The 12,928-nt window shown below is 41.0% G+C and overlaps 1 protein-coding gene across 5 annotated transcripts in view; it reads right to left on the bottom strand.

The window, feature by feature from the left end:
* Positions 1 to 293: 293 nt before the first annotated feature.
* The window catches only part of Adh7 (alcohol dehydrogenase 7 (class IV), mu or sigma polypeptide), a 34,936-nt gene continuing 22,301 nt past the window's right edge, over positions 294 to 12,928 (bottom strand). For all 5 annotated transcript variants that reach the window (XM_013505405.1, XM_013505402.1, XM_005406273.2 and 2 more), the window contains exons 3-10: positions 11,281 to 11,382; positions 10,295 to 10,433; positions 9,900 to 9,987; positions 9,586 to 9,802; positions 6,457 to 6,717; positions 5,286 to 5,421; positions 2,295 to 2,433; positions 294 to 635 (exon numbers count right to left, since the gene is read on the bottom strand). In XM_013505405.1, coding sequence (XP_013360859.1) covers positions 611 to 635; positions 2,295 to 2,433; positions 5,286 to 5,421; positions 6,457 to 6,717; positions 9,586 to 9,802; positions 9,900 to 9,987; positions 10,295 to 10,433; positions 11,281 to 11,382 — 1,107 coding nt within the window. In that variant the 3' untranslated portion in view covers positions 294 to 610. The remainder of the gene's footprint in view (positions 636 to 2,294; positions 2,434 to 5,285; positions 5,422 to 6,456; positions 6,718 to 9,585; positions 9,803 to 9,899; positions 9,988 to 10,294; positions 10,434 to 11,280; positions 11,383 to 12,928) is intronic.

Here is a 12,928-nt window from a genome sequence, read left to right as displayed (position 1 = left end):
AGCTAGCTAAGGCTCTGAAGAACCTCCCATTCCAACACTGAACTCCAAGTATATGCTTTTTAAGATATATAATAACATAATTTCCCCTTCTAGCTAACATAGTTATACTACTGACTTCTATCACTTTACTGAAAAGAACAGTTAATGATTACTTATTTGATCAATCTTGCATGTCTTTATTTGTTTTCCTGAGAAACCACTTTGAAGATATCAATATGTAATACAACAACCATTGTTAATTTCCTACCACTTTGTCTGTAACTCTGTATTGCTTTTATTGTTCTTATGCTATTTTGTAAATGGATGTCTGTTTGTTAATATGTTTTCCTTCTTTTATTTTTAAAATAAATTTTTTAAGAAAGATATATAATTACAATCTTCAAAAGTATAAATTCAAAATTTTAATAGTATTATTTAATCCCATGCTAACTCTCGGTGTTTATAAGATGGCAAATTTTTATTAAGACTCATAAACCTTTACAAAGCGTCTCAGTCTGCACCAGGTCTTCTGCCTTGCTCATGTTTGACATAGAGCTGCACTTTCCGAGGTGGGAACCACAAAAGGAAAGGTCCTCATCCTCACACAGCACAGAGCTCCTCCCACAGGATCTCAAAAGGTCAAGACAGTTCGAATGCTGAAGGTGAAATTAGAGTTTTTAGTGATTTACTTCTATTTTTTTCAAATAAGGTAGTTTAAACAATCATTTCTGATGTTTTCAAAACATCAAGTCATCTATTCTTGGAAAACCCTGGAGACCTGACATCCTCATCCATTATTTTCTTGCTAAGCTTCCTGGTAAGGGTATTGAGCAGATTCTGGAAGTACTAGCACATACACAATGGGCTGATGGGGGAAAGGATATTCAGGCTGAGGACAAAGTGTGAATAAGGCCAAGGAGTTACAAATAGGAAGAGCTATGTAAAGTATTTAGCCTTCCTGTGTCCAAGAGATCAGAAAAATCCCACTTGATCCTGAAAGCTTAGAGGAGAAGATATAGTCAACTGTGTGCTAAATTTACCTAAGTAAATTACTAACTGAAGATAGGCTTCAATTCAGTAATGAGGGCTTTTGAAACCATGCTGAGGCATTGACATGGGAGTAACCCAAGCCTGGCAGCTGGGTGGAGGACAACACAGAAGCAGAACCCTTATCCAGCTCCTGTGCTAACACATCCAAAAGGGCCGTGGCCCACTGGATGGAGGCCCTGAGGGGTCCAGGAGAAGAAAAGGTTGCTGTGGACACAAGGGTGGCACCTATTGGCTTAGCATGAGTTTATCTGTGGTGGACAAGAGTAAGGAAGAAGTCAGATAGGGTGCTGTGGCTTCTAGTCCATAAGAGCAGAAACAGAGACAGTGTTTGCTGAGATGAGACTAGTGGTGAAGTGGGTGAAGTTGAGATAAGTGGGATATTCAAGCGGAACTATGCAGAAAGTAGATGGAAAAGTAAGGATTTACTTTTGTCACTTTGGAGTCACTGTATTAGGGTAAAATTAGAAGCATAATTTCTGAAACGATTTAATTAGAAGATAAATATTTTTCAAGTGGCCATATAAAGCTACTAAGCTTGCTTATCTGAATAAAAGAGTACTAGATGATTTTGACAGTTTTCCTGACAGAAGCCCATTGTTTACTTGCTTAAAAATAATTTGAATGTATGTTCATAACACCATGATTCAGAGGCTATCCCAGATTTAGAAAGCAGACACAACATTGAAAACAGCACTTAGGAAAAGTTAGTGAAAGTTTAGATCTTGGGTAAACATACAGTTCTTCTTACTAATAGTGTATAATCTAAAGCCTTGAGACATACATCATATGTGTTCAGTAAATATTTATATACCCAATAAATGAAATCTTTTTGCATTTTATAGACAGGCTTCTTGGCTGCTGTCCAGGCATCCATTGGCAGAGGTAGTTAATACTTGTGTCAGTTCTTATATTCTACCTTTGTCCCTGCTGGACCCTCAGAGGCTACCCTAGTGTCAGAAGAGAAGAATGCATGTGTACCTGGAGCTTGCTGAGCTCTGTAAAGAAGTGGTGAACAGGACACACACTTTGCAGTTAGTCTGTGCCCTCCACGAGGCCAGCCACTGTTGCTGTTATTTTATCTCTCCTAACCTTAGTAAGAATGGTAATCATGGTAAGAACAACAGCTCAGTGGCACAGCACCTGCCTAGTAAGCACAAGGTCCTGAGTTCAATTTCTGGTACCCATAAATAAATAAATAAATAAATAAATACTAGATTTTAAATATTCCCTTGGGGAAGACACTAGATCACCAAAAAAGTTGATACCTTTGTCCTGAATACAGCAGTTCAAATCCTTCACTGATTTTGTTAAAAGGTAAAACATGTGTTATCAACTGGTCCAGGTCAAATTTCTTTGCCAGGAAATCAGTCACTAGTTTGGGTACATCGTCTCTGCTTTTCCAACCTATAAAAAAGCACACATTTCCCCTTTGTTCTTTACTAAATTATCTTTGTGTTTTACTATTTTATATTTGTGCCTTCTCTCCCTGTACTTCCCCCTCACATTTGGTCATCTCCAGCATCATGAAATGAGCTTTATTTCTCTCATTTTAGAAACAATGGCTGGAAACCCTTTCTTGATCCTTCCGTGTTCCTCAGCCTCCCCACATGTCCTTTGCCTTACAAGTAAACTACAGGAACAGCTGTCTCCCACACACTGTTCCTGGTTCCACCCCTTTCCTTCCCTCTCTCTGGATCCCACTTGGATCCACTTCCTGGACACTGATGCCACAGCTCTTGCCTTGGTCACCTGATCTCCACTTGACACCTCCATTTGAGGTCCACGCTGAATCCCAGACTGATATGATTCACAAAGTGGATCTGATACAGCTGGTGGCTTTCTGTTTTTCTCTCTGCTCATGTGGCTTCTGGTTGCCACATTGTCGTAGAATAAGGACATTTTTTCTGAGTCCTTTATACCTCCTAGGTCTCTAACTCTAATGGGTCCCAGGGCTTGGTCCTCAGATCTTTTCTTCTCTTTGTCTATGTTTACTCCCAGGATATTTCCCTCTGACCTTATGGTTTTAAAACACATTGCACTTAAAATCCTTTGCTAATGCCTCCAGCCTAGACCTCGACCTGGGCTGCAGATTCATACTTCCAGCCTTCATCTGGCACCTCTCTTCAGATGTCTGACAGGAATGCAAACTTGATCCACCCCAAGCTACTTTACTCTACTCCACTCCAACCTGTCCCTCCCATGGTTTCCACTCTAGTAAGTGACAGTGTCTCCATCATTCCTTCTGCTCAGGCTCTAAGCCTCGGATACTGTTCTTCCTGTCACACAGTATAGTGAATAAAATGCAGTGAGTCAGCAAGTCCTGGTGGCTGCATCTTCAAGTATATCTAGGATCTGACCATTTCCTGCCAGCATTTTCACTTGTCCAAGCCACCATCCTCTCCTTTCTGCATTATGATGATCCCTTAAGCATCCCCTACTTGTGCCCTTTGCACCTGGGGCAATATTTCCCACACAGCAATCTGAAGGAGAGCATGGAAAGGGAACTTGGGTGAGACGATGCTGTCCTCAAAGCCCCAGTGCTGTCCCGATTATTCTCTGGAGCCTGCTTTGTTCTGCCCTGCTGACCTCCTTCCAACTGCTCTCATTGCCAACATGCTCTGCACTTGGCTTTGCTCGCTCTCTGGAATATGCTTTCTCGGGATTTCTGAGTAGCTCAGTTCCTTTGTGTCCCTTACCTGGGAAGCCTTCTCTGAACATTGTAAAACAGCACGGCTCACCACGTTACCCTGTCCTCCACACTACCTATGGCCCTCACTCTGTGCTTCATGGTACTTTTCACCATAGGATGCCTCCTGCGTTTGCTTACTCATTGTGTCTTTGAACTGGAATGGGAGGTTCTCCCGTGGTCTGAGTGCAGAGCCTGGGCAAGCTCTGGGTCTGCTGTGCCTCAGCTCCTGGAAAGATCCCTGGTACTCAGTACACACCCAGTATTTGTTCAATAACTGAATTTTACAGCTTTTACCCTGAAGGGTCCATAATACACCTTGCCACACAGATAGTTAAAGAGAGGAGGCCCAGTGTATTGCTATTGACTTGTTTCTCAATCCAACTCTTGCTTCATCCAAGGAACTTCTTGAAGGAACCTCATCCATACCAGCCAGCCTCACACTGCAGTGCCCCAAAGAATATTGTAAGGAAAACCAGAAAAACCTCCCAGCAACCAATTCTAAGCAACTACTGTCAGGTAAGGAATTGTATGGGGCAAAGGGATTAGTGATTCCAAGTCCTACTTTTATTATTAATAAGTAATTACCTCAGTTACCAAAAGCAAAATAAACTAACACATTTGTGTAAAATTTTTGTTAACTTGCAAATGCTGAATAATTCCACATATAATTTGCTTTACATTTTTAACACATTTATTTTCTTTAATATTTGTTTTTGCATTTTGCACCGAATTGCATACTTGTCTAAGCAAAGAACAATTATTCTCCCTTTTACACTCTGAACAGTACTTGAGTGGTTGTTGCTCTCTTACATGGCAGATGACAGACTCTAATATTGGAAGAGCTCCCGAAGCACCCAGGGCAAGCGCACAAAGACACTGGACAATGGGAGGGCCAGAGGACCCTGTCACCATACGTGGCAAGGTGGCTCTGACCCCACCCATCCTTATTCCTTTCTATCATTCTGCTGTGAACCTGAACTGTCCCTACAGAATGTGACAATCTCTTTTTGATTGTAGATTTTGGCTTTCAGTCCAGATTTTTTGCTACTGCTATTGGAAATTTGATAAATTTTATTTTCAGACACATCCTGAAATGTGGAGAATAAGATCACATTCATCACCCCAATAGAAACAGTATTGGTGCCCCTTATTCAGGCCTTTGGGAAACTTCATTGCAGATGCAAATACCAAAAATGTGCCCGCCAATAATCCCCTAGATCAAAATGAGGAGTGGATAACGGTGGTCATGGTTCTACTTTAGATCATTTCATGCTCATTTTTTGGAAGGAAAAGTTTTTCTGCGATACTAGGGATTGAAACTTCACACTACAACTACATACCCACTACTTTTTTTTAAGACAGAGTCTTACTAAGTCACTAAGCCTGGGCTTGAATTTGCCAATCTCCTGCCTCAGCCTCTTACTGTTGCTGGGATTACTGATGTAAGCCACCATGTCCAGCTGAAGGAAGGTTTTTGAGCCAGATGTGATGATACAGTAGGCTGCTTTCATTTACCAAGCCAGAGAGGGAAACCCAGCACCCCCTTCCCAGGCTCTGCCGTCCTCACCTCCAAAGATACACCCTTTCCACGTGCGTCCAGTGAAGAGCAGCATGGGGTCATAGCTGAGCACCTTGGCTGACGGAGGAGCACCCACCACCACACTAGTCCCATAGTTCATGTGGCAGGATGCAAGGGCATCAACCTGAGTTTAAAATAAACAATAAAATTAGCTTCTTATGGCTCTTCTGAGATCTTACAGGACCAGAGATTGCCTAGGAACTATCACATAGGCACTGCAGTTGCCTCAGCTTCCAAGTCTAATATTAACTTAGGTCCACATCCTTTTTGTTTTCTACTTGCTTTTAAAAATCCTCAATGCAACTTTAGTCGTTCATCGCACTCCTGCACAGATCTGCCCTTTAAGGCACAGGGCAGTCATTAGCACATAATATTTCTAGTGTGCCAGGGATTAAAACACAGGGGAAATCTTCATGATTTTTGCATCAATATCAACACTTTGGATAAGTAATAAGTTATTTGAGGGGAACAAGATGAATCAGCATAGGTTTAAAATTTTAGTTTGAAAGTTAAAATATTAAAGTGTGAAACAAAGGAGTCTCTTAGCGGTATCTCTGAGGCTCGTCCCCATTTTCTGGTCATATGCCCATTCATTAAGTTACGTTTACATGCTTGCTAGAGTATAAGACAGATGTTGGTATATACTTCAGAGACCAATGTTCTTCAAAGTATCACAAAAATCAATAGTCCCTAATAACATACCCAAAGCTGCATATTGTTCAATGGCCCATATTCTGAGGGAATTTAGATAAAGGAAAATAGAGCTCAGGTGAAAGTGGTGAGAAAATGTGAGTCAATCATGGATTTTGGGGAAGTGACTGCAACATTTAGAATGGTGCTTTTCCACCCTGCATCTGCCCTTTCCTCAGCGAGTTAGCTTTGATGCTTGGATCACTTTTGCCAGGAACATCATATGTACAAGATTATGAACACTTAAGAACCCTGTACTGAGAGGTGCTTACTGCCTTGCCCTGTCAAGGAGAACGGCTGCTAAGGTTTCTACTTTTTAGGCAAAATTGTTATGTGGTTACCAGCTTTTGCCTGCCAAATAGTTAATTTCCATATTTAATTGTTAACAAAGCTATAGAACATGAGTTTAACCTTGCACATATCTCATAGCTTGGGTAAGTTTTGTGGCTCCCTGAATCTTGCCTCTTACCATGGTTTCAAGGCGCCCAATAACTTCAAAAGTGTAGCCCACATTGTTGCCTGTCATTTCGGACAGCACCTCACTGATGGGCTTGATGTAATCCTCTGGGCTGATGCACTCCGTGGCTCCCACGGCCAGGGCCTTCTCAAACTTGGCTTTGTTGAGGTCGATCCCAATGATCCTGGAGGCCCCTGCTGACTTGCAGCCCATGATAACCGATAGGCCGACTCCTCCCAGGCCGAAGACAGCACAAGTGGAACCAGGGGTGACCTGCAGAAAGAGAGGCTCTGACCCCATGTGAACAGTGGGGTCTAAAAGCAAAGCCTGCAAAGCACCTCCAGGGTCAGTATCACAAATTCACTGGATCACTATGACTGTGGCTGGAAAAAGCAGGACATCTGAGAAAAGGAGTTTCTGCCAGAACAAAAACAGTTTGTGCCAGATAAATGGAAGCCCTTGCTGAATGGTTACCCCATCCAGGCCTCTGCAGCCCTGGGCCTCAACCACAACCTCACCCATAGCCTCACCCACTTCACAGCAGGACTAGACAAGCACCAGGTTCTCTGGTCTCTTTCCCACTAGCCATGCTAAGTCTGTTTTAAGTTTGGACTGAATAACATACTGAGTAATCATGACTCTGAGTCATTTGTAAATAAACTGGTTTTCAAAAGAGTCCAGCTTCCAGGATACAATCAGATGATCTATGTATACCTCCAGAACAGAAATGTAATTAAACCAATTGGGTACTTTTTACCCAGTCTACCGGTACTAAAGAGGAGTCTAGCCAAAAGTCATCTTCTTGCGGAAGAACCTACCCCAATTTCATATGCAGCAGCAGGAAGAGCTTAACATAGGGAAACCAATGGATGGGTATGACCCTTGTTAATATGATAATTTTTTTCCGTTTTTTAAAATGCAAAGTGTTATTGGTAAGCTTGGCCTGTTGTCAGGCTTCCTGGCTTTCTGGCTCTGTCTTCCCTAGCAGGAATTACTTAAACAGGTGTGTGTGTGTGTGTGTGTGTGTGTGTGTGTGTGTGTGTGTGTGTGTGTTACAAATTCATGTCCTTTGACATGTATGTGAGTAGAGATTTCCAGACAAATGCAGAGGTTGGACCCATTCTCCCCCTTTTATTTCAGTGACAACACTCTCATCCTTCAATTCCTGAGTCTGGAGCTGATGAATCGAAGCAGTTACCTGAAATGTCATTTGGTCATTTATTGATCTATTCACACCATTGCAAGCTTCCTTAGGGTGAGTACATTACACCAGAAACTCAAATGGGAATTTCTTTCTTTCCCTCTTGTTTATTTGCTAGATCTATTGTTTAGATTTTAAGAGGAACTTTTTGACAGTTGAATTTTGAATTCTAGATTTAGCAGGAGTGTCAGCCCAGGACTGATAGTTTATGCTAGCAATGAGATTTATGATGTGTGCCTGTGTAGGCGTGCCTGGGGTGGTCTGAGATCTGATTAGCTGAGGTTAGTCACATGGGTATGAAGTATTCAGGGCTGACTCCCAGTAAAAAGGAGACTTTCTCATACCTTTATAATTTATAGGCTAATGGAGAAAATTAAAGATGCCATGAGAGTTTAAGACACGGGACACCACTATCAAAGAAGTAATTATGTTTTCTTGACTAATTAGAAGGGGTTGCTATTTGGAATAGACTAATGGAAAAAAAAAAACTTCTCTGAGAAAGCAAGTTATCTTTAGAGACATTAGGGAGCCGATCACCCAAGGGCAGGTGGCTGAGTATTCTGGATAATCTTAACTATCTTTTACACAGATGGCTCTGGCTTGTAAATGAAGAATTATTAGAAATAGTCAAGAAGACCCATGAGGAAAATAGTAGGAAGTCCTTCACATCCAGTGAGTCAGGTTGTGATGGTGGGGGTGAGTTGAAGAAAATGGAGAGATTTTAAATATACCTTGTAGGCAGAGGCAATGGGAGATGCTGTTAGATTGGACATAGGGCAAGGAACTGGTAAGGTCAGGGCAGAAAAGCCTGAAATGGCAGCAACTGTACTTCAGGCAAGAAGAAGACAAAAGTAGGAGTAAATTTGATTATGTTGTGTCAGAGGTATCATGAGACATCCAAATGGAGATACCAGGTAGGGAGTTAAAAAAGGAATTTGGTGCTCAGAGAAAATTTGAGAAAAATTTAGAATCAACTAAAACATTGATAATTTTTAAGACTTCAGCACTGGCTGAGACACCATGGTTTGGGAATTGCTTGCAGGGATGATTTTTTTCTTTATGAACTGTATATTATTTTACCTACATTTTACTCAGTTGGGTCCAAAACTTCACTCTTAGAACTTCATTGAAGCTTTCATCTTATATACCACCTGTTATGGCTTGAACTGATCCCCCATTCATATGTTGAAATATTAATCTCAGTGTCTCAGTGTCTGAACTTATTGGAAGAGGATCTTTGCAAAGGTAACCAAGCTCAAATGTAGGATTCAGGATATGGCCTGAAGTTCTCCATGGGGTCTGGTGGTGAGGCCTGGTCCCCAGTGTGGCACAGGAAGAGGTGGCAGAACCACTAGGGATGGGGTCTAGGGAGTAGGGTGTAATGAAATCACTAAGGTGCTGCCCCAGGAGGAATTGATGTGGTTCTTGGGACCTCAATCAGCTCTCTCACGAGAGGATTGGTACAAAGTAAGGCTGTCCCTTTGCCCACCCTCACCTGTGCACTGCCGCCCCTTCTCAATTATCTGCCACTGGGTGATGTGGCCATGGGCTTTCACCAGAGGCTTTCCACATGGGCTGCCTGACCTTGAATTCTCAGCCTCCAAAACTGTGAACTCACTAAACCTCTTTTCTTTATCAGTACTCAACCACATGTATTTTGTTGCAGCAACAGAAAACTGACTGATCCAGCCCTAATGCAATATGGACTAGTGTCTATGTATAAAGGGAAATGTGGCTATAAAGACACACTTTGGAGATGATGGCCATCCACCTATTAAGGAGAGAGGCCTGGAGCTTTCAGGAGATACAGAATCCAGAATCACTGTTGGCAGGGTAACCCTTCTTGAGTATTCCAAGAAATTCATTTTAAAAATAAATTAAGGAAGAAAGGGAAAGAAGGAAGGGAAGGAGGGAGGAAAGGAGCCTACTCTATTTCTTACCTTGCCTGTTTTAACAGCAGCCCCATATCCAGTAGAAAATCCACAACCAATCAAACAGACTTTCTCAGGAGGAGCTGCATCATCCACCTTAGCAACAGAAGACTCTTCCACCACTGTGAACTCAGTAAATGTGCTGGTGTTCATGAAGTGATAGACTGGTTTTCCCTTGCATGTAAACCTGGTAGTGCCATCGGACAGTAACCCATGACCAGCAATACTATGTGATACACCAAATACACATATTGGTTAATTCAACTAAATAAGAACACAAGAACAATTGAAATGACATTAGAGTAAAAATGACTGAAACCTACTCGCTCTTAATACAAAAATTGCCCTCTGGGTTACAGCAAGCATTGCATTCTCTGCACTGTGGCAGAAAGAGAGGGATGACTTTGTCGCCTAGAGGAAAAACATCACAATATAAAGTGCTGGTTCATTAAGAAATACACATGTGTGAATCAAGCCTATTCTACACACAAAGATATCATAAGAGTATTCCACAGTTTATAAGCATCATAAGGTTCACTTGCTAAATGTTGAGATTTTCCCAAAATGAGCATTACTGAGTCCCACCCATTCTCCTTGTGCCCTTTTATCTCCCTAAATTGGTCTAAGGCTCTCTCTAGTAACTCTTAACATGTGCTATTTCCTGTGATAGGATAACAAAGCCCACTTATTTCAGACTTTTGGCTTGATGTCTACATACCTGGCTTCACCGTAGTGACTCTTTCTCCAATGCTCTCTACAACTCCAGCTGCTTCGTGTCCCAGAATGACTGGAAACCTAGACACCATTGTTCCTTTTATTACATGGTCATCTGTGCGACAGATTCCTGTGGCCAAAATCTGTACTCAAAAAAGAACATTGCACCAACCAGAAAATTGTCCGTTTTAGGGTTGTCCATATTTAGCTTGCTATTGAAGAGATTATCATTTTTTATTCCATAGCATTGTCTGATACGATAATGTTGAAGTTACCAAGCCTAAAATCAACTAACAGACAAGATCCTCATCTTCAAGGGACTTATAATATTACAACCTCTGACTCTGCTGGGTGCCTTCTGTGGTCAGTTAGCACACCTGTGACGTACCCAGAATGCAGATGTCACCCCGGGAGGCTGATAGGAAAGTGTGCTTTGTAGCTAGGCCTCCTGCAGCTCTCTTAGTGCAGGTACCAGCAGCAGCATGCAAGAAAGTAAGCGAGGAGCAGAGTCCACTGGTGCAAACGTTCCAGCAACAGCAGAGAGTCAAAGACTGGCAGCAACATCTGCCCAACATGTGGCATCCAAACCCAAAGTCAGGCTTGGTGCAGAACTGCCTCTTCTCAAGCAAAAAGGAATTTCTCATTCTTTGTAAAAAGTAATCTTGATACAATCTGATTTTTACAGTATTTTAAAAGAAATCATTAGCCATGATTAGTAACCATTTTTAATCAAACATTTCATTAAAAATTCAACCAATGAACACTTTAATAAAGCAGAAAAGTGTGGCTTTTAAAAAAATAGATGATAAACTCATCAGTTTCACAGCCAGACGAATGTTTCCTTAATGTTATACAAGAAGTAATGGGAGAGCTAATGGCCAGAGTTTGGCAAACATCTCCTTATTTAAGAATTCAATCACTCAACAATAACTTTTTTTAATATAAATGTGATTGCAAAACAGGATTATATGCTTCAAGATCCTTTCTCACCTTAATGCGAACTTCTTTAGCCTTCGGTGGGGCAACTTCTATCTCTTCGATGGAGAAAGGTTTATTTGTTTCCCACAACACAGCTGCTTTGCACTTAATAACCTAAGAAATTGGCAAGTGTTATAGTGGGTCCTAATTATGTCTTCATAAATACAGACTTCTTGAATAGTATAAATAGGAACTAAGTATCACATATAACCTAATATTCCCAGAGTAATTTTCAGCACAGTCTAAGATATTAAGCTTTAGAAATCATTTTGTGTGCATCTTTGTCTGATACATGAGCTGTGCAGTGAGAGAGATAAAATGATTGACCCATGGTCACATGGTACACAGCTTGGGGCTGGTGAGCAGGGACAGCGGCTATGTTCCTGGATGGCAGGATCCATGTCTTTGTATCACTACATCCCATTTGGCATCTAGCCCACTTCTTTGCAGCTCGTGGGCCTTGATTTGTTCTGGACAAAATGAGTTATTCTTCATCTTACTTCTCAACTAATGAACATACCAAGGATGTTCCCTTAGCACTCCTTTGGGTGGTTAAATAACTCTTTTGCAAAGATATTAAATATAGGAAATGATAATTCTGGAAACAGAGGCAGCACAATGTTAAATTTAGAAAACTTATACCACATCCCAAACTATCTTCAGGTGGATTCATAGTTAAGATTTATTCTTAAGATCAATATTTTTAATATTTGTTTTTAAAATTTGCTTTCTGACTTTTCCAGTGAGGCTTATTCTTTCCCATGCTCTTGTGATTACATTTATCTTGCTTCCTCCTCTGACAGCAGGATTCCTTCAAGTTTCTTCTGTGATCCTGGATTAATAGTCATGAATTCCTTTAGCTCATGCTTAACTTGCAGCATCTTTCTCTTTCAATTTTAAAGGACAGGGGCTGGGGATTTAGCTGGGGCTGGGGATTTAGCTCAGCGGCAAAAGCGCCTGCCTGGCATGCGCAAGGCAGTGAGTTTGGTTCCCGGTACCAGAGAAAAACACACACACACACAAAAAAAAAAAAAAAAAAAAAAGGACAACATTGTCTGGATATAGGAATCTGGGGTGGCAGTCATCTTCTTTCAGGATATGAAATAGACTCAAGCACCTGCAGTCAATGATTCTTGACAGAAGTGTCAAAAACACACACTGATCATAGGATGGCCCTTAAATGGTACTGGGAAAACTCAACATTCACGTGTAGAAGACTAAAATGAGAGCATTATCTCTTTTTCTGTACAAAAAAATCATCTCAAAATGAATCAAAGGCCTTAATGTAAAACCTGAAACTTGGAAAATATTAAGGAAAATATACACTTTGAGATATAAGCATAAACAACTATTTCTTGAATAGGTCTCCAAAAGTTCGGGAAATAAGAGCAAGAATTGACAGATGAGATTGCATCAAACTGACAAGTTTCTAAACAACAGGAAAGAACCAAAAGAGTTAAGAGACAGCCTAAAGAGTGAAAGAGATCTTTGCCAGCTGTTAATCTGATAGAGGATTAATTTCCAAAACACATGAAGAACTCAAAAAAGTTATCAACAAAGGAACGGGTAATCTAATCAATAAATGGGCAAATGATGTGTACAGACAGTTCTCAAAAAAAGGACAAATGGTCAAGAAACATAAAAAATGCACAAATATTTA

This window comes from Chinchilla lanigera, unplaced genomic scaffold, assembly GCF_000276665.1.
Source record: "Chinchilla lanigera isolate Chin_1 unplaced genomic scaffold, ChiLan1.0 scaffold00095, whole genome shotgun sequence".
Classification (NCBI taxonomy): domain Eukaryota; kingdom Metazoa; phylum Chordata; class Mammalia; order Rodentia; family Chinchillidae; genus Chinchilla; species Chinchilla lanigera.
The sequence above is the reverse complement of the archived record's forward strand: the minus strand, read 5'-3'. Positions and strand labels throughout refer to the sequence as shown.